General features: G+C 44.3%; 2 protein-coding genes across 2 annotated transcripts; both read left to right on the top strand.

Moving 5' to 3' along the window:
* The first annotated feature begins 428 nt into the window (after positions 1 to 428).
* Positions 429 to 7,258, top strand: LOC133914715 (uncharacterized). Its single transcript, XM_062357758.1, has 4 exons — positions 429 to 548; positions 1,946 to 4,340; positions 4,401 to 5,970; positions 6,331 to 7,258. The coding sequence occupies exons 1-4, from the start codon at positions 429 to 431 to the stop codon at positions 7,256 to 7,258; spliced, it is 5,013 nt and encodes a 1,670-aa protein (XP_062213742.1).
* Positions 7,259 to 14,243: 6,985 nt separating this feature from the next.
* Positions 14,244 to 17,189, top strand: LOC133914313 (probable mediator of RNA polymerase II transcription subunit 26c). Its single transcript, XM_062357433.1, has 9 exons — positions 14,244 to 14,944; positions 15,054 to 15,122; positions 15,206 to 15,288; positions 15,423 to 15,475; positions 15,566 to 15,687; positions 15,808 to 15,835; positions 15,929 to 16,260; positions 16,344 to 16,461; positions 16,659 to 17,189. The coding sequence occupies exons 1-9, from the start codon at positions 14,537 to 14,539 to the stop codon at positions 16,799 to 16,801; spliced, it is 1,356 nt and encodes a 451-aa protein (XP_062213417.1). The 5' UTR covers positions 14,244 to 14,536; the 3' UTR covers positions 16,802 to 17,189.
* The last annotated feature ends 9,955 nt before the right edge of the window (positions 17,190 to 27,144 follow it).

The raw sequence follows: 27,144 nt of genomic DNA, 5'->3' as shown, positions 1-27,144 counted from the left end.
ATAGCCGCTTCGTGCTTCAAATATTTTTTGGAACCCAAACTGATTGGGGCCCCTTCATATTGGTGATACTTCCTTAGCACCTAAATGGGTTGGTTCCACCTCCGGTTGATGAGGACATCCCAGCCATCCGTAACCCGAGTGCATCGGTTACGCCGGCTGTGTCACTTACACCATCGGTTACGCCACAAGTTACACCAAGTCCAACTAAGGTTACACTTCAAGAGACAAGTGCAACACCGGTTACACCAAGAAAAGCCATGGATACACGCGCTCAAGCCTATGAAGGACCCGTTACACGCAGCCGTGCAAAGTTACTCCAACAAGAGGTGCATACTTTCCTCTCTCGATTACACCTTGATATTGATGAGAATTATATACTGCCTAAATCGTGTACTCTTAAGTTACTTAGGTTTACACAAGAGGCGACAATGTCGGGTTACATCGAGGACGCTGAGGGTTACGCCAAGAACACCAAGACGGCTGCTCCTGAGGAGAATGGGTTACGCGCCAAGACCCAGTGTTACACAGCAACTGCTCCAACTTCCAAGGCAAAACTGTACCATCTAGGGAAGAGACGGGGGTCATAATATACATGGTTGGAAAGTGCTTCAAGTCTAGTTTCCAATGCAACTGACGGCACGTCATTTGGACTTCCGAGCTAGGAGTAATGGCCATTTTCGTGAAGACTGCGCAGAAGACCCCGAGACGCGCGGGGATTAAAGACCATCTCGGGAGTGCTTCACCTGTTGGCCTTCCACCTTCCCAACGTGGAGACTTCAGTTCATACTTATCTTAGAGACTTGTTACTAGTATAAATACCCCTATGTACTGCTGCAAAAGACAATTTTTTTTGATCATTTTGAATGAACACATAACCTGTATGGTTTTGCAGCCGAGCTGCTGAGTGCCTTGCACACCCTTGTTCTTCCTTGTTCTTCCTGGACTTGTGAAGAGATCCCTCTGGGGTCCTCTACTTCGTGCTCTACGGTTTCCAGTACGGCTGCACCGTTTTGTGTGGATTAGTCCCGGTTTGTGGTTCTGCGGTCGTTCGGAGATCGAGTCGAAGTCTTCGCGGTTTCGGTGCCTCTCTCCCCGTCGCTTGGTCGCATCCAACCTTGGCAGGTATAAAGCTAGTTATCCTCCGCTGTTCGCAGCAAGTTATCTTGTGATTTCCAACCTACTGTCGTGAAGATCGGGCCACCCCGAGGAGGTTTCCATCGGTATCTTGCTGTTGGTGATCTCCGACCCTTATCATGTGGTAATCAGAGCTATCGTTGTCACGGTAGGTTTTGTTATCACCTACTTATCTATCTATTCGTTTACCATCTACTACTGCTTTTATCCATCACATATATTTGTTTCGCCATATCCTACAGTCCACTAAAAAGCCACAAAAAAAAAAATCATATAGCCATTTCGTGGTACTGTTACTTTGTGTTCGTTTCGTTCATCTTGTTGCTAGTCACCATCTTTGTTCTTCCGCCGTACTCTTGTTTAACTTTTATCCGCACCCCTCATATGTCATCGTGTGTTTGTTGAAAAAAAAATCTGAAAAAAAAAGAGTGTGAAAAAAGTATCAAAAAAAAAGAAGAAGAAAAAAAAGAAAAAAAAAGCAAAGAGGGCTGTGTTGCGGATTGTGTAACTACAAATTTCATATCTGTACCTTCAAGTTTTGGTGCACTGACAGCAGTATTTACACATCATTTGAACGGTTACGCCACTTTGTTACAGTACCATAGCCTCCCTTGAACAGCCACCTATAGCTCCACAAAAAGCCGTAAACCGAACCTCTCGTTTCGTAATCCTTTCGACCGCTTAATCACAGCTGTGTTACACCACTTTGAGCACATTCACGGTCCTTGAGAACGAGCAAGAACTTGAGTAAGCAAGAGGTGAGATTGTGTGTTTCCACAAATTTACCTATTCCACTTTTTCTTGCAACTAGTCTAACATGGCAGGATCCAATTCGAGTGTTCATGGTGGGAACCACGGAGATGAAGAACCCCCTGTTGCACGGGCTGAGCTACGCCAAATGGCCAACTCGATCTTGGAGGCGATGGAGAGGATGTTCAACGAACGTCTTCCTGCAGCGGGTGGTCGAGGTCCACAACATCAACATGAAGACAATCACCGTGAAGAATTTGGTGATGAAAATTCTGGTTTTGGTGCTGGATTTCATGGCCGCGACGGCAATGGTCGTGGTGGTCATGGTGGAGGGCGTCGTGCTGATTTTGATCAGCGCGGTGGTGGACGGCGTGCTGAATTTGATTATCAGCGTGGAGGAGGACGTGGACGTGATCGTCGTGTACATTTTAATGATGAAGATGAAGTTCATGATGAGTATGAGGAGGGATTTGATGATAATGAAAATCCTTTTGGTCACCATGGGCATTTTGGACAGCCACATGAACATCGTCGTGGTGCTGGTCATGATGGGGAAAATCATCGTGGTCGTCGCAATAGAGATGATCCGGATAGCATTGCTCGTGTAAAGTTAAGTGTCCCAAAATTTTTAGGGAAAGAAAATGCTGATGCTTATATTGAATGGGAGGAGCAATGTGATCAGATTTTTAGAGTGCATAATCTTTCTGATCAGAGGCGTGTCAACCTTGCTTTTGTTGAGTTTTCAGGTTACGCTCTCACATGGTGGAACCAAGTTCAAGAAAATCAACGTGTGTTGGGACGTGATCATATCAACACATGGGCTGAGATGAAGAGAGTGATGAGAAGACGCTTTGTGCCATCAAGCTATCAGCGTGACCTCCGCAATAGGTTACAAACATTGAGACAAGGATCAAAATCTGTTGATGACTACTTCAAGGAGATGGAGTTACTCTTGGTGAGATCTGGAATTAGAGAAGATGAAGAGTCAAAAATGGCAAGATTTTTGAATGGTCTCAATGAAGAAATTTCAGGTTTTGTTGAGATGTTTCCATATCATAATTTGCAAGACCTTGTTGATCAAGCGATGCGCACCGAGAGGAAAATTCAGCAAGAGGGACGAAGAAGGTCTTATGGGAGCCAATCAATTTCAGCCCCATGGCGTTGGCAGCAGCCCGGTACCTCTGTTGGTGGGGGAAGATCACAAGGAGTTGCTGCTAGGCCTTCTCCATCCATTGGTGCTGCAAAGACAACGGTTTCTACTGCTTCTTCACCTGCAATTCAGCAAGAACAACGACGTCCTGCTGCAAGTACAGCAACCCCTTCTGTTGCATCAGCTGCTGCTTCTTCTTCCCATACCCGAGGCATTGTTTGTCACAAGTGCCAAGGTCGAGGACATGTTGCTGCTCAATGTCCTAGTCGAAGGACCATGATTATGAATGAGCAAGGTGAATGGGAATCTGAAAGCGAACCTGAGGAAGAAGCTCCAATATATGATGAAGAAATTATGCAAGATGAAGGTGATGAAATTCAACCTGATGATGGAGACAATAATTGCTTCATTTCTCGCCGAGTGCTTAGTGTTACTGCTGTCCAAGAAGAGAATAATCAGCGGCACAATCTTTTTCACAACCGGGGCATGATCAAGGACAAGTTGTGTCGAATCATTGTTGACAATGGCAGCTGCAATAATATTGCAAGTCAAGAATTAGTTGAAAGATTGGGACTGAAACAGCGGCGCCACCCTTCTCCATACAAGATGCAATGGTTAAATGATTGTGGTGTGCTGCGTGTAACAAACATTGTGACCGTTCCCTTCTCCATTGGGCGGTACAATGATCATGTGGAGTGTGATGTGGTTCCAATGGAAGCATGCCAATTGCTGTTAGGAAGACCTTGGTTGTATGACCGAGATGCTCAGATTTGCGGTCGCGCCAACAAGATTGTTCTCATGTACAAAGGAGAGCGCATCACTTTGCTTCCTTTGTCACCGGAGGAGATTGTAAGAGATGATCTGAAAAGAAAACAGCGAGCGAGCGAGAACCATTTGCGAGTGACCCACAAACATAGTGAAGGAGTGTTTCCAAAGCCAAATAAAACTCCACAGCTGCAAAGAACTGAGCCAAAGGGAAAAGAGGGTTTAGTGATGATGGCTAGGAAGGGGGATTTAAAAGAATTGAGTGAACCCAATGCTGTGTTCTATGTACTCCTGTACAAGGACAATTTTCTTGTCACTAACGACTTACCCTCTACTTTGCCTAGTGCTGTTTTTGATGTGTTACAGGAATATGAAGATGTGTTTCCTGAGGAAGTACCACCAGGGCTGCCACCAAAGAGAGGGATTGAACATCAAATCGATCTTGTTCCTGGTGCTCCACTTCCTAACCGTGCACCATATCGCACCAACCCGGAGGAAACAAAAGAAATTCAGCGCCAAGTGCAGGAGCTCATCAACAAAGGTTATGTAAAGGAAAGTCTATCACCTTATGCTGTTCCTGTCCTTTTAGTTCCAAAAAAAGATAGCTCTTGGAGAATGTGTGTTGATTGCCGAGCCATTAATAACATCACTATAAGGTATAGATATCCCATACCTCGACTTGATGATATGCTTGATGAGCTTAGCGGTGCTATCATTTTCACCAAAATTGATTTGAGAAGTGGCTACCACCAAATCCGAATGAGAGAAGGAGATGAATGGAAAACAGCCTTCAAAACCAAGTTTGGGCTGTATGAATGGTTGGTAATGCCATTTGGTTTGACCAATGCACCTAGCACCTTCATGAGATTGATGAATCATGTGCTTAGAACTTTCATTGGCAAGTTTGTTGTTGTTTACTTTGATGATATCTTAATTTACAGCAAGTCTCTTGATGAACATGTTGAACATATAAAATGTGTGCTTGCTGTTTTGAGGAAGGAATGCTTGTATGCTAACCTTGCCAAGTGCACCTTTTGCACCGACAAGGTTGTGTTTCTTGGTTTTGTTGTTTCAGCTCATGGCGTGGAGGTGGATGAGGAGAAGATCAAAGCTGTTCGTGAGTGGAAGCCTCCACAAAATGTGAGCCAAGTGCGAAGCTTCCTTGGACTTGCTGGCTTCTATCGTCGGTTTGTGAAAGATTTCAGTTCTATTGCTGCCCCAATCAACGAGTTGACAAAGAAGGACATTTCATTCCAATGGGGGGAAGCACAAGAGAAGGCATTTGAAGAGCTGAAAAAGAAGTTGACATCAGCCCCACTCCTTGCACTTCCAGATTTTGGTAAGACCTTTGAGATTGAATGTGATGCAAGTGGTGTAGGGATTGGAGGCGTGCTCATGCAAGAAGGAAGACCCATTGCATACTTCAGCGAAAAGCTAAGTGGTCCAACTCTGAATTATTCAGTTTATGATAAAGAACTTTATGCTCTTGTGAGGAGTTTGGAAACTTGGCAACACTATCTATTGCCCAAAGAATTTGTGATACATTCAGACCATGAATCTTTGAAACATTTAAAGGGCCAATTAAAACTGAACAAAAGACATGCTAAATGGAGTGAATTCATTGAGTCTTTTCCTTATATTGTCAAATATAAGAAAGGAAAGGAAAATGTTGTTGCAGATGCTTTATCTAGACGTCATGCTTTGCTGTCCCAACTTGATGTTAAAATTCTTGGTTTGGAGAACATAAAAGATTTGTATGCTACTGATTCATTCTTTGCTGAACCATTTGCAAAATGTTGTGATGGCAAGGGATGTGAAAAGTTCCATTTACATGATGGATTTTTGTTTCGAGCTAACAAACTTTGCATTCCAGATTGCTCTGTTCGCCTAATGCTTTTGCAGGAAGCTCATGCCGGAGGACTTATGGGCCACTTTGGTGCCAAGAAAACGGAGCAAGTGCTGGCTGATCATTTCTTTTGGCCAAAGATGCGGCGAGATGTGGAGAGACATGTTCTTCGCTGCATAACATGCCACAAAGCTAAGTCACGCTTGAACCCTCATGGTTTATACACCCCTTTGCCTATTCCTAGTGTTCCATGGGAAGATATTTCTATGGACTTTGTTCTTGGTTTACCTCGAACAAAGAGGGGGAGGGATTCAATCTTTGTTGTGGTTGATCGTTTCAGCAAAATGGCACACTTTATTCCCTGTCATAAGAGCGACGATGCTTCACACATTGCTGAATTGTTTTTCAGGAAAATTGTACGTCTACATGGAGTGCCACGTACCATTGTGTCTGATCGTGACACCAAGTTTTTGAGCTACTTCTGGAAGACCTTGTGGGGAAAACTTGGAACAAGGCTGCTGTTCTCTACAACGTGTCATCCTCAAACTGATGGGCAAACCGAAGTTGTGAACCGCACGCTATCAACTTTGTTGCGAGCTGTCCTAAAGAAGAATCTGAAATTGTGGGAAGAAAGCTTGCCTCATGTGGAATTTGCATACAACAGGGCGGTACACTCAACCACAAAATTTTGTCCATTCGAGATTGTCTATGGTTTCAAACCTACTGCTCCCATCGATCTTTTGCCCTTCCCTATGCAGGAACGTATGAACTTTGATGCAAGCAAGCGAGCTAAATTTGTAAAGAAACTTCATGATCGAGCAAGAGAAAACATAGAGAAGATGACCAAGCTGTATGAGCAGCGTGCAAACAAAGGGCGCAAGAAGATGTTGTTTGAACCAGGAGACTTGGTTTGGGTGCACCTACGCAAGGACCGCTTTCCTGAACAACGCAAGAGCAAGTTGCAGCCCCGAGCCGATGGTCCATTCAAAGTGCTTCGCAAGATCAATGACAATGCATATGAAATTGATCTTCCAAGTACTTATGGTGTGAGTACAAGTTTCAACGTCGCCGATCTGTCTCCTTTCTTTGGATTGGAAGAGTCGAGGACGACTCCTTTTCAAGAGGGGGAGGATGATGAGGACATCCCAGCCATCCGTAACCCGAGTGCATCGGTTACGCCGGCTGTGTCACTTACACCATCGGTTACGCCACAAGTTACACCAAGTCCAACTAAGGTTACACTTCAAGAGACAAGTGCAACACCGGTTACACCAAGCAAAGTCATGGATACACGCGCTCAAGCCTATGAAGGACCCGTTACACGCAGCCGTGCAAAGTTACTCCAACAAGAGGTGCATACTTTCCTCTCTCGATTACACCTTGATATTGATGAGAATTATATACTGCCTAAATCGTGTACTCTTAAGTTACTTAGGTTTACACAAGAGGCGACAATGTCGGGTTACATCGAGGACGCTGAGGGTTACGCCAAGAACACCAAGGCGGCTGCTCCCGAGGAGAATGGGTTACGCGCCAAGACCCAGTGTTACACAGCAACTGCTCCAACTTCCAAGGCAAAACTGTACCATCTCGGGAAGAGACGGGGGTCATAATATACATGGTTGGAAAGTGCTTCAAGTCTAGTTTCCAACGCAACTGACGGCACGTCATTTGGACTTCCGATCTAGGAGTAATGGCCATTTTTGTGAAGACTGCGCAGAAGACCCCGAGACGCGCGGGGATTAAAGACCATCTCGGGAGTGCTTCACCTGTTGGCCTTCCACCTTCCCAACGTGGAGACTTCAGTTCATACTTATCTTAGAGACTTGTTACTAAGTATAAATACCCCTATGTACTGCTGCAAAAGACAATTTTTTTTTATCATTTTGAATGAACACATAACCTGTATGGTTTTGCAGCCGAGCTGCTAAGTGCCTTGCACACCCTTGTTCTTCCTTGTTCTTCCTGTACTTGTGAAGAGATCCCTCTGGGGTCCTCTACTTCGTGCTCTATGGTTTCCAGTACGGCTGCACCGTTTTGTGTGGATTAGTCCCGGTTTGTGGTTCTGCGGTCGTTCGGAGATCGAGTCGAAGTCTTCGCGGTTTCGGTGCCTCTCTCCCCGTCGCTTGGTCGCATCCAACCTTGGCAGGTATAAAGCTAGTTATCCTTCGCTATTCGCAGCAAGTTATCTTGTGATTTCCAACCTACTGTCGTGAAGATCGGGCCACCCCGAGGAGGTTTCCATCGGTATCTTGCTGTTGGTGATCTCCGACCCTTATCACCGGTCCTTTCTCCCAACTATGTATGCAACCACATTGCCATTGTCCTTCTTCTTGAGCTTGCAGTGGTTGCTCTTGGTCTTGATCTTGTAGTTGGGCTTGGTGTAGAGGTTGGATGTCTTGTTGGAGAGGTTAGCCATCTTCTTCTTCTCCTTAGTCTCATTCTTTTCTTGTTTGCATTGGAAGGACTTGTGGCCTTATTTATGGCATTTGAAACATGTCATGATGGACCTCTCTGCAAGCTTGTTCACCATGATTGCACGGTTATCTTGAGGAGGTTGGACATATCCTTTGCGCTTTAATCTTGCCAAGTCCTTCTTGAGATTTTCCGCTTCTTGCTTAAGTTCTTCATTATATTGTGCAATGAGGTCATTAGATGGTTCTAAAAAATATTCTCAATGCAGTTCTTATTGCAAAGGGGTGAGCATGATATATCAATTAAATCATCACAAGAAGTAGAAGCGTCTACCTTATGATTGTAATTAAATAGAGAGGTAGATTGCTTCAAAGCGACCTTAGTTTAATATTCAATGCACTCAAATTTATCTTTAAGCTCTTCATGCTCCTTGTTTAGCAAATTGAATTTGCACAATAATTGATCATAATTAGAAACAAGGTAGCATGAATGTCATTAAATGCATTGAGTTTCTTAAGCTCTTTTGATTGTTTCTTAAGGGCCCTTTGTTGCTCATTGATCAAATGAAGGAGTTCATCATAGGAAAGCGAATCCTTATTGGACTCATCATCACTTATATCGCTATCCATACCTTTGGCCATAAGACACTTGTGAGATGACTTGCGCCATGACCACTTGTGTCATGATGATCTTGAGGAAGAGCTTTTCTTGGAGGGGAGGATGGTGGAGCTTTCATCATTTGATCTTGACTCTTCATCGTCGTTCACCCATCTCCCAATGCTAGCAAGTGTCTTGGCTCTTCCTCCTGTCTCTTTATTCTTGATCTTGGTCTTCTTCTCTTTCTTGATGTGATCAATTGTGTTGACCAAGTCTTCAATGGAGATAGAATGATCAATCTTGATATTGATTCTCTTCATGTTCTTCTCTAACTTTGAGAAGAGTTTGATCATCTTAGGATCAATTTCTTCATCACTTCATGTGCTTTGATCATCCTCTTCATAGCTCTCTTCATCTTGATCACTATCATCTTTACTTGAGCTTGACTCTTGCTCTTGTCTCCTCATCCTTACCTTCATGTGTTGGCATTGAGCTTGCTTGCTTGTGAGAGTAAGGTTCTTGGTGTCGGATGAGGAAGAAGCTTCCACCCCCATATTCGTTGTCATCTTATAGGCGGTGATCTTGCCGAGCACTTGACTTGGAGTCATCTTTTTGATAACATTGTTGTCGTAGATGATGGAGACTATCAACTTGCACTTTGTAAGAAGAGCTTGAAGTACTCTTCTCACCACTTGATCATCTTCAATTAGCGTCAAACATAATCCATTGATCTTATTAACAAGAATATTCAAACGTGAGTATATATCATTAGTACTTTTATGGGATAGTTGCTTGATACCATTGAGCTTAGTAACAAGCATATGATATTTTTCTCATTGCGCACATCCTTTGCGACTTCATATATTTCAACGAGATTAGTCCAAATATCATTTGCATTGGTGAGAGAATAAACACGATTAAATGCATCAATACATATAGATGATAAAAGGATACTCTTGGCCAATGCATCTAATTGCCTCTCCTTGTTGGTGATGCGAGGTCTCATCCCTTCCTCGGTGACTCTCCAAACATCTAATCCTCGGGCTTGCAAATAACAAGTCATTAGAATTTTCCACCGGGAGAAGTTTACGCCATCAACAAGTGGAGCACTATGGGAATCCATCCCAACCCCGAATGTCACTACTCACTAGGTGGTGAAGCCTAACTGATCACAATGGGACTAGGACTCAAATGCTAATTGAATTGGCGAAATCTTGTGAAAGGTATAAAGCTCTAATACAAATTGTAAAGCTAGATGTGAGCTCTAGCTTTGATACCAATTGAAGGGATCGGTAACGTCCTAAGAGGGGGTGAATTAGGACACTTAAAACTATTTCGGCTCCAACAATAACAGAAGATAAACCTATCTAAATGTGCTCTAGGTTTATCTAGTATGTCTACTCTACCGATCAAAATACTTGCAACCTATCTAAGAAGGTAAATTGTAAGAACGTAAATGCGGAAACATAAATAAGGTAGAGAGAGCAAACTCAACAGAAGGATTTTTCCCCGTGATATCAATAGCATGAATGCCACCCCTAGTCCACATTGGAGCTCCACAAAGGATATGCTCCCGGTTGGCACGCGGTCACGGCTCTTGAGCCACCAAGTCACAAAGACAAGGCCTCCACACGGATGAGCCACCAAGCCACCAATGCAAGATCTCACCAATAGCCTCTCTTCCAGTTCATTGCCGTTGTGATCACTTCAGAGCTTGAGCCACCAAGGCAAGGGTCTCCGTGTCCCCGCATAATCGCCTTACCACCGCTCCACACCAAGTCGGAGGGTCAATAAACTTTCCAGCGAGTCACCAGACTCTAAGGTGCCGGCGTACCACTTGGTACAAGGTTGGATCACTTCTTGGTCCACTCTTTAGGAAGCAATCACCTAGCAACACTCTCTCTAGTCCTATAAGCACTAATCACTCTTTAATGGTGTGCTTAATCACCTAGAATGATCACTTCGAGCACTTTGGTGGCTTGGATGTCTTCTCATGTGTATATGAACTTCTCTGAACTCCAGCACCTTCAAATTACCAGATGGGTGGGTATTTATAGCCTCAAACTCGCGCACTATCCGTTAAACCAATAGCTCTAAAAAATTGTTAATACTGGATGATCCGGTGAGAACAATAGTACTAACACCGGATCATTCGGTGAGTACACTCTTAAAAACTAGCCATTGGAACTTCACTCAAGCCTCTGTGAACACCGGACACACCGGTGTATATTTCATCTTCATCACCGGACTACCGGTGAGTTATCTTGAGCCATCCGAGTCTTTCCTTCTTCTCCGGTGTATGCATCCGATGCACATCACTCTATCAACAGACTATCCGGTGAGTTGACTTCAGCCAACCGAGCCAAGGCAACCCTCTCTGGAAATAATGCTTTGGTGTGCACAACCTTCATCACCAGACCATCCGTTGCGTTGAACTTCATTCCTCCTCTTTGTACTGTTAATTATCAGTGTATTGTTCGGTGTTCATTCCATTCACACTAGACCATCCGATGGGTTGAACCTTCGATCTTCGGTAACTGCATCCTTCTCTGGTGATAATTCTCCTATGGATTCATCCTTCTTAACACCGGACCATCCGGTGGGTTGAGCCTTCTCTTCTTTTCTCTAGAAATGCTCCGGTGCAACTCCCACTGATCACCGGACTATCCGGTGAGGCTTAACCTTCTTTCTTTAGCATATCACCTTCTCTAGAAGAATTACTCCGGTGAGCACTCTGCTTAAACACTGGACCTTCCGCTGGGGTCTTTAGGCATCTCTCCCATTCGATAAATATACTCCAGTGAGTTCAAACACTAGGAGCACCGAACCATCTGGTGGGGCAAATATTCTTAGGACTTCTCCAATTCAGTCCAACTTTGTCCCGACTGCGGTGGCTTCTTTATGTATTGCATCTATGAGACCTACTAACATATATTATTGACAAACATGTTAGTCACATTGACTATGTTGTCATCAATTACTAAAATCACATTCATGGCCTAATGGGGCTATTTTCGCTATAGAGGTTCTTTATCTGTCCGGAGCTTGACGATGATTTCATGGTGCGTCTCGCTCTTTTCCTTCATTTACACCTCCTAATTATACCTTGATTATATCACTTCTAACTTTGGATTTATTATGCTAAGCCTTGTCGTTTCAAGGAATGGATCGAATATGTCAGGCCACCATACTATGGGGGATACATTAGAGAGGCTAAAACAAAACATGAGTAGGACATTAGGATGGAGGAAGCATGACTGTGGCAGGTGGCAAGGCATGAGGGCCAACAGGTATGTCAACACCGAGAACAAGAACACATGCGGCAGGCCGAGGAATTTTAGAGGCACGAGGAGGAACATCGTCTCCGGCAAGATATTCTAAGGAGGCAGCAGACTAAGCTTCAAATGTGTGAGGAACACCTACAAAGGCATGAAGCACTCCTACGCTAGCAAGAAGAGGGTGAGCGCGAAGTGGCAAGTCAACAAAGGGGGAGCCATCCCCAGTCCACCCAATAGAAGTCTTTTCTTGTCCCCATTAATGTAATATTATCGTCAACTTTGTGTTACCTGTACACATCCAACCGTGAAAACAAAATTGACGTCTTCTACTACAACTTTTCACATTAGTAAACATGTACTCTATTTTTAGTCTACCCTTTTTGGACCTAATATTTTCATAATTAGCCTTCTCATCAGTAGTCTTTTTAGAGAAATATTTTTCAGATCTAGGCTTTTCAGAAGTTGCCTTTTCATACGTAGCCTTTTAAGCTGTAACCTTTTTAGATGTAGGTTTTCTGGAAGTAGCCTTTTAAGAAGTAACCTTTTTAGAAGCAGGCTTTTTAGAAGCAGCCTTTTTAGAAGTAGCATTTTTCAGTTGATATGACCATATCTTACTGTAGAATCAACTGCTTTTTATGGGCTATTTCTGTGGACTTAGTCCATGCACCAGCACGATTCCACTGTATAAATACATGATCTCTTGCCCACATCTAGAACCAAACCACTAGCCTTAACCTCCACAATTCCGACGAAAATGACGTTCGATCCATTTCCCAAGAAATACATGCCCGATACTCCGTCTGATAGGGTCAAAGTGTCCATGTGCTGGTGTGGAGATATTTGTAAGGTGATGAAGTCCTCTGAGTTTTTCTACACCTACGGAAGGAGGTTTTTCATATGCTGCAACTACGAGTACGATCCACTCCAGGGAAGCACCAATGTTAGCTCCCACCTTCCTGTAATAGCTTATTGCCAAACTACTACAAAAACAAATAAGATTTACTACTAAATATTTTGGTCTTCATTGCAGTCGTTGCCATCACTATATGACTTCTTACAGTGCCTAGATACTGAACAGTCGGAAATAGATATATTCCTCCTTCACACTAAGCACCACGCCGCTTGGAGACGCTTCCATACGATGGAAGCCGATAAGAGGAGGGAGGCTACACGCAAACACATGCAAGAGGAGCAGCAAAAAGATGAGAGAGGAGCGTAACCGCTTGATGGTGGAGGCCTGTGAGATGGAGAGAGAGAAAGTGCGAGAGGGCATGTCGGACACGTGATGCAGGACCTGAAGTGGCAAGGAAGGGAAAGTACCTACGTTGTACTCAATAGACCATATGTTTCAATCATGTTGTTTATATTCTCTAAGATATGTTAGGTTTAGACGTGATACTTGTTTAAATCATAATGATCATGTACCATACATGCCAACACCCATGTATGATGTCACTATTCCCATTGAAATCACCTAGTTCAAATTTTTGTTTCTGTCAATTCCGAATATCCAAAACATCGTATAAACATCTAATAGCACTGGCCGATTCGACAACGGAATCAAATTTGCACATTGACATCTATGCGGTCACAAATTTAATTCGCGAAAGTAAGGTGTCTTGTCTTGCCAGTTGAATAGGCGACACATTAGTGTTATGGATTTTTTTAATTGCTTGATTGCCAAAGCTCATAAGGTTTTACTCATTCATCGGGCAAGATCCTTCATGTTGCCCAATAAATGGACGAAGGTAGTCTATTCTTATAAATTTTTTAAAATGGCCGTATAATTTTCCAAATATGAAAAAAAATATAAAAAAATTCCCCCGATGGAGGTGCTCCGTATCCACACAGGCAGCCCACTGGCAATGGAGTGTGGACGCACCCGGCCACCGAAGGCGCAGTCGGCCGCAGATCAACAAAATCTGTAGTGAGCGGAAGAGTCAAAAGGGCCGAGGTGCTTTCTCGAGCAATTTTGTTGAGCCCGGCCAGAGGCACTGATCGAGCCAGGCTTCAGCCGAAACGGCCCAGTAACTGCAAACTGCAACGAGCTTAACGAACCGACGATGAGACGCCCTCAGGCATTTCCTAGTTTTGTTTTCTCGCTCGTATCGAATCGCATGATCGTGAAATCCATCGGAACCCGAATCGGACTTGAATGCGTCATCCATTCCATTCCCATTCGCACTGGCCATCGCCATCACGATCCTCCTCCCAGCACCAGCGCGCCCCGTGCCTCGCCCAACCCACCCCGTCCCTATAATTCTCCATCGCCTCTCTCCTCCTCCACCTTCACCTCTCCAAGCTTGGCGTAGACAGGCAGACAGATACAGCAACGCCATTGCCAAGAGGTCGCAAAGCCCAAGAAAAGAAGCCGCGAGCTTTTCTCTCTCTCCTCATCTCTCCTTTTCTTGTCCGATTGGATTACCTGTACTGCTAATTTCTCTTGCGGTTCCATTGGATTGCAACTTGGACCGCAACATCAAGAGAAAGTTTAGGATTAAATTCGCAAGATAAAAAAGAATCAACCTTGATTGACTGGAGTCTTGAAGAAAGGCGACAACTTTGATTTCGTTTGATCGGCGGCAGCCGATCTTGGCTCGGATGGGACCGCCGCCGCCGTCGCTAGACTACTGGCGGTGCTTCTTCCGCGGCGCTCACGCCAGCATCTTCGATGCCATCGACGCCGCCATCCGGGTCGCCGCCGCCGACCATCCCGACGGCCTCCGCGCGCGCCGCGACGTCATCGCCGAGCGCCTCTACACCGCGCTCATCTCCCTCCCGCCGGCAGAGGCGCCGGGGCTCCCCGCCCCGGGGCCACCGCTGACGCACCAGCTCCTCCCCGAGGGTGCCGGCAGCGTCCCCAGCCTGTGCAGCTCCGATCGCACCGAGGCCGTCACCGACGACAGCCGCGGTGGCGGCGCCGGCGCCGGCCCGCGGAACAACAGCGACGACCCCGTCGTCGCCGATGCATTCCGCGTCAAGGCCGCTCTCTCCAGCACCCAAGAAAAGGTCACCCCCATGCTTCCCTTCCTCCGCTTGTGTTCTAGTGTTCTTAACATCTTGGTGTTGGCATTAGCCGCTTCTGATTGCATTTGCTGCGTGTTCTCTCTTCTTGCAGTCGGAGGCCGAGTTGCTTGGGCTGCTGGGGAGGCTGCGGCAGCTGGAATTCACGGTGGACGCCATCATGGTGAGCCGTGATGAAACTGCCGCCTCATGTTCTTGATGAAATCTCCTTTTAAGTCTTTGTTCATATGCCTCAATTGGTTATAGGCTACTGAGACCGGAATGGCTGTGGAACCGCTGCGAAAGCACCGCTCGAAACAAATTCGGCAACTCGTCCGATCGCTGACTGAGTAAGTTTGTGCTCTTCCTTGCATAAATGTGTTTGTTTCTTCTTATTGCCTGGCTATCAGTTTAGGCACTTGTTTGTTCTTATGCAGCTTTCTAGTATTGACATGTTTGATGTTATGCTTCATCTAAATTGTAGAGGTTGGAAGACTACAGTTAATGAGTGCGTGAGCCATGGAGGTTCCATTGTAGGTACGGAATGCAAATTAGTTGTACTTTTCACTGTTTGGTTTTTCCTGTTCTGTTTTTGGTTAATTTGATCTTTGCCGAAACAATTCACAGATCATACACCGCAGTCATTGGACACTTCTTGCCTGGAGCAGGAAGAAGGAGGTCTTCCTGCCCCTCCAATGGACGAGGCTGCCCTATTTGCAACACCATGTACTTCAATCCGGCTATCTGAGGTACCAGACATAGAAAGTTCAGTTTTGTTTTACTTTATTTAGCATTGTTGGAATTCCATATGGTTGTTCTGACAAACTTCGATCCTTTCTCGCTGCTGGAAACCTGCTTTGGTTTCGAAGTTCTTCGATGAAATGGATGATGATGGGAGTGAGTAATTGCACTTCCTCGATCCCATGATGTGACAGACTCTTGGTTACATGTCGCATTAACCTCACTCCTGTCCTGTAATTTTTTGTGCAGACATTAGAAGCGATGCCAAGGAGCGCAGGCAGTGTTATCCGGCAAACCAAGAGTCAGTCAATAAGCAGTCTCCTATGGACCAATGCTATGACCCAGAACAGAACTGGAGGTTAGATCAGTCTGCTGTGAAGCAATCACAACCGAATGAGCCGTTCAACTGCGAAACAAGGCAGCAATCTAACACCGGGGAACAAGGGAAGCCATCAAGTGCAGCTTTTGGTCTAGGGAGACCTCAGATGTTGCATTTGGAGCTGAAAGGTTCCGAAATGAGAGCTAAGCAGCAGCGAGACATCTCAGTGGCCCAAAGAAAACCGAAACCAACTATGCCTAATGTAAGCATAATGCGCGTGAACAACTACATGCTTGTTTGATCCGTGCAATGCTATTGATCTAAAATATTTCACTTATGGTATAGCGACCATCGACTCTACATGATGAAAGTTCAGTTCGAGCGAAGCTAGAGCTTGCGAAGGATGCCAAGCTCGAGGCTGCAAAGCGTAAGCTTCAAGAGGGTTACCAAGAATTCAACAATGGTACGTCTTTTCTTAAATTTTAGTTACCTCTTCGCAGCAGCAGAAAATTCTTTTTGTGATGGTCTAATCCAGAACAATGTCTAGTTTTGCGGTGTAGTTCTGCTCATAACACTACATTTCTTGACTTGTTGATGCGATGAATTATGATCCCAGCCTTTGAAAAGATGAATAATATTCCAATTTGACACGAGACACAGCAAAGAAGCAGCGGACAATACGGATGGTGGATCCACAAGACCTGCCGAAGCAAGGGAACCAAAACCTACAGCTTAACGGCAAGCCAAGGAACAACAGCACCAGCAACACACGGAGTCGGCTGGGCATCTGCCGGCGCCACTGATGCCATGAAGCTCTTCGCTAATTTTGGACCCCCATCATCTTCCATCTCTTGCCAAAAGAAAAAAAAAAATCCTTACCCTTGTCACCCCGTTGCTGCTTATGCCCTGGATGTATTCCGGTTGAAATTTTTAGTCCAGTGCCGTACATAACAGCAGTAAGGCCTCCTTTGAAACTGTTTTTTTTTTTAACTGTACCTGTTAGTCCATCTGCAGCGAAGAGGCGCTGGCCGAAATGCCTCTTGCGCTGACCTAGGCTGTTACCAAGTGTAGCTTAGCTTCTCCCAGTAAGACTTGGACTACAAAACACAAAACAATTGCTTCTCTTGGTGAGTAGCTCCATTTCGAACCGATCAACTTTGTGGCACCTTCCGAAGCTGAGCCTGACCTACCTTCATGTGATGTGGACACAATGGACCGGGCATTGGTCACTCTCTGGATGGCATAAACTAGCGAGTGAATTGGTCCTCTGTCAACATGACCCTGGACTCGTGATTCATGGCCCCTGGGTGCGCTCGTTTGTTGGTTGGTAGCACGTCTGGGGCTGCTGCCTGTGTCGCCGACCCCAAAACGAACAAATCAATCCAAACAGCTTGTTGGGCTGACGATGATCTGCGTCCTTTTTTTAAAGGGTGCACCATCAATACCGGGTCTTTATTGGAGACCAAAGGGATGCGAAATCGGGGTTCGAACTCCGACCGGCTCGGTACCATCCGAGCAATGCTCTGCGTCCTTCAGCTCTGTACTTCCCTTCCAACACAGAGCATGCATCAAGTGAGATTTCGACCAGTGCTTAGCGGCTCACTGCTGACTCTACTCCTAGTCACTACGAGATGCATTTTCCGGGGCTGCTCAAGGTCAAACCTCGAAACATTTTGATCTAATATGAATAGGTTCCAAACGCAGATTCATAATATTATAATTCGCTATGTTTTATAAGGAAATAAAGTTAAATATTACTACATCTATTCCTTTTTTTTTTGTCCTTATTGACTTTCCATGGTATACGAGATGTAACTTTGATTACTATTTTTTATAATTTAATATGAATATTATTAATAAAATTACACTTTTATTAAAGCATTTGTAAAGACAAATTCAATAGTATAATTTTTATATAATCAATCTGGATAGTTTTAAATATATTAGATTCTAAAAGGAAAAATAAAAAACGGATGGAGTACTCCTATAATTCAAAATATAAGTTGTTTCCGACATCAACACGATCTCTAAGATAACACTTTGGTGAAGAGTAACTTTCATGATAATACGATGTTTCAAACAAGATGAAGTACATACTCTGAAAGTATATTTCACTAGCAACATTAACATAGAACTCTACATTGTCTATCTATGACATTATATATATGTTAATGGTACAAGTTAAAAAAAGTCAACGAATCTTAAAACAATTAGATCGTAACAGCAGCGAAAAAGAACTTCAGCTTAGGGTCATTTGGTAGCGCCTTGGGAGCTGATTTCATCTCAGAATCGGCAAAAGCGCTACCAAATGCCTTGCCGGTGAATCGATTTCGCGTCAGAATCAGAGAGAATTAATTCCACGTTCTGTACTATGAGGTGGGAGCTAAAAAAACTAGCTTCCATCGATTTCCGGTTGATTCTCCTCAATTTCAACACAATCTTCTCTCAGGAATCACTTCCACCACTAACATACCAAATGATTTCACAAACAGAATCATTTTCACCACAGAATCTGCTTCTATCACAGAATCACCTCCACCACAGATTCAGGAGGTTGAAGAGTTCTACCAAACAGACCTAAACACATGTAGCTGAGAGTCCCAGCCCGACCGACTTTTGGAGATGCTGATGACACTATATATTATAGTATGCATCGACCACCATTTCTCTGCAGTCTTCTCTCCCTTTCTATGACAGGTGATAAAAGTCACAGAAGTTGTGACTCATGAGAGCACCATGTCCATGACCATGAGAAAAGAACACCGGTAGGAAGCTAAGCAACAAGGGCGACCACTGCACCGAGTAGGAGTAGGCTTCGTCACAAAGCACTCGGACTCCTCTTCCAGTTCGTGCCGAGGGAGTGACCCACTTTGACTTGATGTCAGCCAGCCCCCAGCCCCCAACGGTTGGTGTGGTGTGGTGTGTTGTGGCGCCTTTTGCCACCGACCTGAATGATTCTGCGCAATCTGCATGTGATGTGGATGGTCTCGGGGCGATAATGAACCAAAGTGTAATTCGGTTGTTGATCTCTTTTCTCCGTTCATAAATAACGTGACAAAGCCAAGATCAAGTGATTTGATCTACTAGTACAACTGATTGATTGGACCTGCTGCAACTTGCTATAAGCCAGTGGTCACTGGTCACAGCTACTCACTACAGCTAGAGAGAGCAATGCAAGAAACTGTGACACACACAAGGAGAGAGCTGTTCTCTGCAGTGGACCGGACCATTCAGGAGAAAATTTTCCGCAGTCATGTGCCGGTAACTGCTTACAAGATAGAGTATTTTTCCTGAAAGGATCGATAGTAGTAGCGAGCCATACATACGAATCACGACAACTTGCTGAAAACTGGGAAGAGACCTTTCAGCTCTGGTCTCTCTCTGAAGCATGCATGGCAGCAGCAATGGATCGGATTGGTGACATGGCTAATTAGTCCAGTCGGATTCAGGTACCAAAACATGAACATATCGGGCATCACGCTCCAAGGAATAGGAATAGCAGTTGGGGACAAAAAAACATCATGTCCATGCGCCATAGCTTAGCAGCTAAGAATCCAGTACTGAGGTGCTCAAAAGGCGCCTTTTAGGGTTTGTCTTGTCCCTCAACATCGACATCCCCTAAAGCAAACAACTTGTCCTTCTATACCAACAATGGTCAAGGCTTGGGGCTCCCCCTAATGGCTGCCACACCCTTTAGCCCCCAAGCCCCCCTCCATTTTTTACAAGAGAGATTTTTTTAAAAGAGGAAGCTTTATTAACTATCAATGTTATATCGAGATGATATAACATAAGAGTTTCCTCCCGATTTCTGTATAGCTAAAATACACACAACTAAAACAAAAGAATAAAATGACAAAGCCATAAAAGAAACCGACAAGTCAGAATAAAAACACTTAGGCATGATTATTGAGATTGGCTTCCTAGATTGCCATCCAAACTGGCTGAAGAACACTCGAGACACTCGCTCCAAACATATCGTTGCAGTAGTAAACAGCAAGCGATGCTTCTGTCGGTGTAACATAGATCATAAGCGGTGTCAGTGCGTATATATAAAAATAACCTATAAAGAGGTGATAATTTTTTTAAAGACAATATTATTTCTGTATAACCATATGGACCAACAGAATGTGGATGTTGCTACCAATACATGGGCTTTCAAATTTTTGCTAATACCTCGAATCTAATTCTCAAACATATTTGATATACTTCGTGGTGAGTAAAGATTTAAAATCACTTGAACTATGAACTATACAGAACGGTGAAGCGACAATCATAAAAGAGAAGAAGAGAGATAATGTGAAAAAAAGAAGAGGAGAAAGAAGACGCAGACCCCTACAAGCGTTTGCTAGGTCCATAAGTGGGAGCCGAACACAAGTACATAGATCGAGGAGTCCGTGCATGCTTGCGGATACGGATATATACAAGGCAGCAACAGGTCCAGAATGATTTCAATCATCAGCCGAGGATATACAACCAAGTGCACTGGTGACCAGTTGTTCTTTGAAAGATCGAAAACGTCGTAGCGATCAACCAATAACAGCAGTTGTTTTCAACAATTAGACAGGTGTTCCCTCTCTGTCCTACACCGATCGAGTGTCGCCGACTCGCCGTGCACGTTGCGATGCCGCCCAGGCCAGGAAGCAGGCGACAAGGAGTAGAGACAAGCATGCATGGTTAACTTGGCCGCTCATGAGCCGACAGTACGTACAAGGCTGTATAGCCAACCACGAACTCGGCCATCCAGACCGGAAGTGCACAGGCAAGCAATTAGGTAGCTCGGCCCGGACAAAAGTAAAGGGTAAAATAATTCTAAAAAATAAAAAAACGACTACGTTACTTTCTTTTTTTTTTTTTTGAGAAGAACGAATACGTTAGGCATGCCAGCTGATTTGGGCCTTGCTTGTAGCTGGGCCTTTGTAGATGCATTGGGCTGACCAGGCAATTAGAGACGAAAAGAACTATGCTGCCTTCACGATACAAGAACGAACTACAACATCTAAAAAATCTATTCTAATATCTACTATATAAATCATGAGTAGATTCCTACTTCGATTAAAAACTCTGCTGTCTCCTCCTCCCTCCCTCCTTGGATTAAAAAACCATGCCAGGCCGCTGCAAATTTATGTCTAATAAAAAACTAAAAAACCCAAAAGAAACCAACGTCGTCCAAAAACTTCACAACCACGCCACATGAAAACTTCATTCGCGCGGGTCACATCCTGGCAGGATTCTTACAGGGTTGCGCCCCTCCGTCGGGGCGGGATTCTCGCGGGATCCACCCTCTCCCAATCACACGGCCTCGTTGTTAGCGGATCCCTCATGCCGTTTCCTTTTCTCTTAGGTCATGGGGATTTCACGGATCTCATCAGGCGTTCGTTTGTTTTTTTTCTCTTTGTGAACGTGTGCAGCCACCATGCTGACCGGGTTCCACTTCACAATCACCATGCTCCTCGGGTGGATCTCCAATGCCACTGGCTATTCCATCTCTAAGCACGTCGCAGGGCCAGAGAAATCGGAGGAGGTGTCTCCTGTCGTGGCTCTCCTCGGTGAGGGCTGTCATCATATCACATGAACGCTCATTGCCAAACGCATCTCCAAGCCTCCCTCCATCAAATCACACTGACTCCCCATCTAAAGCATCTAGACGAAACTGATGTCTTGCCTGGTTTATTCTCCTTTCTTTGGTAAGAAAGCCATATCTTGCTTGGATGGATTGTTGTATGTGTTAATCTTATTATGGTGGGATAGATTTTCATGCACATCCAATTTGTTACGGTGCTTGGTGTGGTGGGTTATTTTCCATTTCTTTTTAGGGGTTGTTTCAGGGGATGAGGGCGCTTCAACTGAGCTGCTATGCCCTACATTGAGTTCGATCCTGACTTTGGCCAATGCTATTGTGCGGGCTTGGTTGCTCATCAATCCTCCGGCTCGCCACCCCTCAAGCCGTTTCCTCTAGGCTTGCCATGCCTTGAGCTACCCCCTCGGGCTACCCCTCCATGCTGCTGGCCGTCCGCGTCGAAGGGCTCCCTCTAGCTCACCTCCACACTCGATGCCATCCACTGGTCGCACCTCCCACGGGACCCTCTGGCTTGCCGCGCCTAGGGCATCCCCTCGGGCCACCCCTCCGCGCCATTGGCCGCCCTCGATGAAGGGCTCCCTCTAGCCCACCTTCATGCCAGAGACCATTCACTGACTGCACCTAAGGCCGAACCCTCTGGCTCACCACGCCTCGAGCCGTTCCCTCTAGGCTTGCCACATCCTCAAGCACAATACGAAGGGAGCAGCTACGCTGGTGGGAGGATGAAGGGGCTCCATAGTTCATGAAGGCAAAGAAGATGAAGAAGCAGGACGACGTCGACAGACGATGGAGCTGGATGGTGAGTGCTATGCTCGCCACCTTTGTGATGACCGAGGCACCCCTCGCCATCATTCTCATCCAGCACAATGGTGGAGCACCGGCGGTATGGATTGGTACCACCATGCCTGGCTTATGCCAAGTAGCCTGCAGGGACGGTGCGGCTTGGGCACCACAGCCTACTACCACACCTTGGAGCAGCTCCCGTCCAGCAAGAGCATCATGTTACCAGAGTGCAGCATCGACTCCAAGGTCATCTTGATGAGTCCTACATGAGTGAGTAGTGAAGGTGATATACCCTAGAGGCAATCATAAAGATGATTGTATCACACGTCTACGTTCATGTACTACTGAATAATGTGTTATTCCAAGAATGATTATCATTTATATTGATTGACAAGTATGTGACTTGTTCATGAAACTCTTTATTTATATTATGATGTTATTCTTAGTCGACCCTTTGTCGCATATCATTGTGATGATACATAAGACCAGCATATATATTAATTAATGATCACGTTTCATGGATCATAGTTATAGAGATACTAGGTCAATAATGTAGGCATTTATGTTAGAGAACATGATATTAGATAAACCCACCTTGAGATACTGCTGGGATTGTTATTTATGATGTATCATCAGTTGTTATCTCAAATGGTGTACCTGTAGGATCCTTAGATCTGAGATCGTCATTGATTCTCAGAATGTGTAGTGGCATACTTTGAGGCTGCTAAGCGCTATTCCGTAACTGGGTAGTTATAAAGGTAGTTTTCGGGTTTATCATGAAACATGTCGTGGGGTATGAGCGATCAAGATGGAATTTGCCCCTCCTTGATAACGGGAGAGATATCTTTGGGCCCCTCGAGGTAGTTGGATTGAGAAAGTGCATGGCCATACCATTATGATTAAAGAGTTAATCATGATGAATCCACTACTTGATCGAGTGAATGATCGAGCTATCACAATGGTGGCACGTATCTCGCCTTGAGCTCGACTGGTATCGTGAGGCGAAGGGATCGGTGTATGTGTATATCAAGATTCAGCCGATATTATCTTTTATGTATACTCGGGAGTCAACATGTCCTGCTAGAGACTGATATTGATTTCGGTTTGGAAAGGGTTTCCGAGTCGTAGCCGTTTGTACATGAACCTAACGGGTCATACACTTAATGGGTTGGAACAAAACATGCGAATTGGATTCATATACAAGTTTTGATTGGATTGTGATCCATGAGAAGTTAGAGTCCTAAAGGGCTTCCAACGTGGGAGCCAATTGGCGAGCTCTATATAAGGAGAGGCGTGGGTAGGACGTGCCCAGGTTGAGCCATTCTGAAACCCTAACCGTAACCTTCCACACGATCTCTCAGAACCCTAGCCGTGCGTGCAGTGCTAGCACATTGGCTCTCAGCGTTTCTGTCCACTACGTGTGGATACCGTAGAGGCGCTGCTGCTATTGCGACGCTGATCTTCTTGGCGAGTCGAACGGGAGTTGGTCGAGGAGCACAACCACCTACTCGGGGTTGGTCGAGGAGCACGACCACCTGCTCGGGGTTGGTCGAGGAGAGTGACCACCTGCGCGGGGCTGGTTGCGGATCTGATCGAGAAGCTGCTAGAGGAGTTTGACGCGCACAATGTTGGATCTATCTACTCCAACTCTTCTTCCGCTGCACTGAGCATCAAGCGGTAACGATCTATGATCTCCTACTAGCATGATTTCCTGAGTGAATGCAGTAGAATTTTTTTTGTTTTAGTCTAGCATAGCATGCCCGTTCCCTTACAAGTAGAGATGGGAGGTCACCACAGGTTTAGTACGGAGCTCACCTCCGCTTCAGAGATGGGAGCACCCCCTCAAGTATCAGTTTCATGAGGCCACCTCAGGAGGGGGGGGGGGCTCCGACAACATCGCTTCAAGCTCAATCACCTAGTATTAAGCAAGGTCTACATGGTGAAGTAAGCATGTGAGGATCTGTTGGTTGGCACATATGTAATATTGGTTCAGATGGAGGTGCTCCACAAGACCCCAAGCTACATCAGGAGGAGTCGCACCCTCTTAGACAGCACGAGGTGGATATGGTCTTGGGTGGCCTAGCTCAAGGGGCATGACTCCTGGGCTGCAGGCACAAGCTATATCCTCGTCACCATTGTCTCTACAAATCAACATCACTGTATTGCCACAAGATTCAACAGCCTTGGAGTTGTCTAGAAATAGCCTGCCAGTAGCTCAGGATCAAGCACTGACATCTTCTATGTTCTTACACAGCTTGAGTTAGGTGTAACTGCACTGTAGGATCGATTACACTCTAATAAGGCAATCAGAGGGGGAGGGGTGAATGATTGTGGAAACCAAATTCAAATATTAATTCACCCAAATCAGAAATCGATTTAAACTCGGTATTCCACTCGAAACATATTGTACATGCTCTAGTAAAAATGATATAGAGAAAGATCTGCTGGTCCGATTGCTCTCAAATTTGAATAGCTGAACCTATATTCAAATACGCAACTAATCCAACGAAAACCTAGTCGAGTTGGCCAAAACGTTACTCAAGATCAAACCAAAATCACTCAAAATTTTCTCAAATCGAGCGCTAGATATTCTAGAAAGGTTTTGGATAGATTAAACCAAGATAAAACTTAATAGAAATACAAAATTAATCGAAAACCAAAACCAAATACGCTGAATATAGAACAAAGAGAAAATTCTGAATCAGCAACTCATCAACTTATGAAACTTGATTTTTATTGCATAGATGAGTCTACAAGATGCTTCTCCAAAGCATCCAATAAGGATTTCCATAAAATCCCAAACCCTAGAAAGATCTATTCTCTAGATCAAAAGTCTAAATCTGATCTCGTTCTTGGTGCTGACACACCTCGCCCTAACCAAGACCCTCTCAATATATAGCCTCCCAAACCGACATTGGTTTGGAAACAACCAGGTCGTATGCTACCTGGACACTAACCATACCGAAACACGTCCACCCATAACCGAATCCAATTCATGCTCGAGTCTAACACAGACTATCACTCGATTCCTTATGAGACTGGACTCTTCGACCAATTAGATCGCAGCCTAACCTTGCCATGTATTCGAACGACTCCATCATCCGAACATACAATCTGGTTGCCCATGACCTCACATACGTCTGCCCTTCTCCGTAATGCACCTATTTGCACATATGCAACCTTGTCTTGATGTACACTATTCTCTAGACCGAATGCCCCACATGACATTCTCGATCACTACGACCTCTGTTACTCTTGAACCTAGTTGCCGAACCTCAGTTCCTCCCTGAATGTAGTTCGCCGATTCATCATCGACCACGTTTGCCTTCGAGCAACACCTACACATGAATCAACAAACAAGTACGAGCACAAGCCCTTCCCAACTTAGCTCAAGATCAGTTCACGCAACACCACGTAAACTTCAAGGAAAACCAACATGCTAACATAAGCAATCCCAACTACTGATAGCGCATCAAACTATCTATGCTATCGAAGCATATCTAAGCAGTATCATAGCAACTCATGAATATTATCCTAATGTCATTATGCTAAATCACTTTTCTCTACAAATTTCATCATTCAAACTAATTTTTCATCACATGATCTCACAATCTCCCCCTTATTTTTTTGATGAAATCATTGTCAAAGAGGGAGAGAGTTGTTCATTAGAAATCACAATCTCCCCCTTATCAAAAAATTCTCAAGAAAAAAATTCTCAAGAAAAAAATTCTCTAGAAATGAGCAACTCCCTCCCCTTTTGGCAATAATTTCGTAAAAAATTTGAAAGAGAGAATCAAATATTTTTGTTGTTTTTATCATAATGAGTAACATAGATCAGCCATATATATAACATATACTCAACCAAGCCACACTATCAAGAATATCTACATCAACCCATCTACATATGTAAAAATATAACGTGAGCACAACTTATCAAGTATAATTAATGATTTATTTGCAAAATAAGATCTCACATTCTCAACTTCTTAAGTGTTGGGGGTAAGCTTGAAGCGTTGGGGATCATGTGGTTTGTTTATTTAGGATAAGATCTTTCTTCTCTGTTTCATTCTTTTGCTAATAGTTTATTTTGTTTCCTGATTTGTTGCTTATTTCCCCATAATAATGTTACAAATGTAACAATAGTACAACGTGTTCATGTTGATTCTCATTGGTATTCATGTAACCTAACCAATTGTGCAGGTTGTGATGGTTTCAACCTCTAAAACTAGGAAGAATGATAATGTTAGATGCTTTATTGGTATTAACATAATAGTTATTTACTCGCAAGAAGATTAAGATATTTGGCCATCTTTTCAGCAGGGATGCTCGAGACTACAAGAAAGCACTAGAATGCCTCCGTTTTGATGAACTGGTGGCTCTTGAATATGCCACACAGAAGTGTTAATTTCAGTTGTCATGAATATATGCATTAGCTTGATCACTGTGGCCCACTTTTCCTTTTAATTGGATTCACATTCTTTGTTCCATAATGCATCAGGTTATCAGTGTATGAATGTAACTCGATTCTTATCCTTGTGCAATGTACAAATGAAACATATTCATTAACTTGTTCACTGTGCAATGTCTTGTTTAAGTTTGTGATGCCCTACTTCACGATTTTCAGTTGTTTGCATGGGATATATTATCAATATATATGTGTCTTATACTCTTATGTTTCATAGTACACATAAAGTTGTTGATCTTATCTTTTAATTTGGTGACGTAAAGTTTCTGTGCTCTCTTACTACTAATATAAAAAGCATGAGTTGGGTGATGGGATGATAA

This window comes from Phragmites australis, chromosome 4, assembly GCF_958298935.1.
Source record: "Phragmites australis chromosome 4, lpPhrAust1.1, whole genome shotgun sequence".
In the NCBI taxonomy this organism is placed as follows: Eukaryota; Viridiplantae; Streptophyta; class Magnoliopsida; order Poales; family Poaceae; genus Phragmites; species Phragmites australis.
This window is presented reverse-complemented; position numbering and strand designations above follow the sequence as displayed.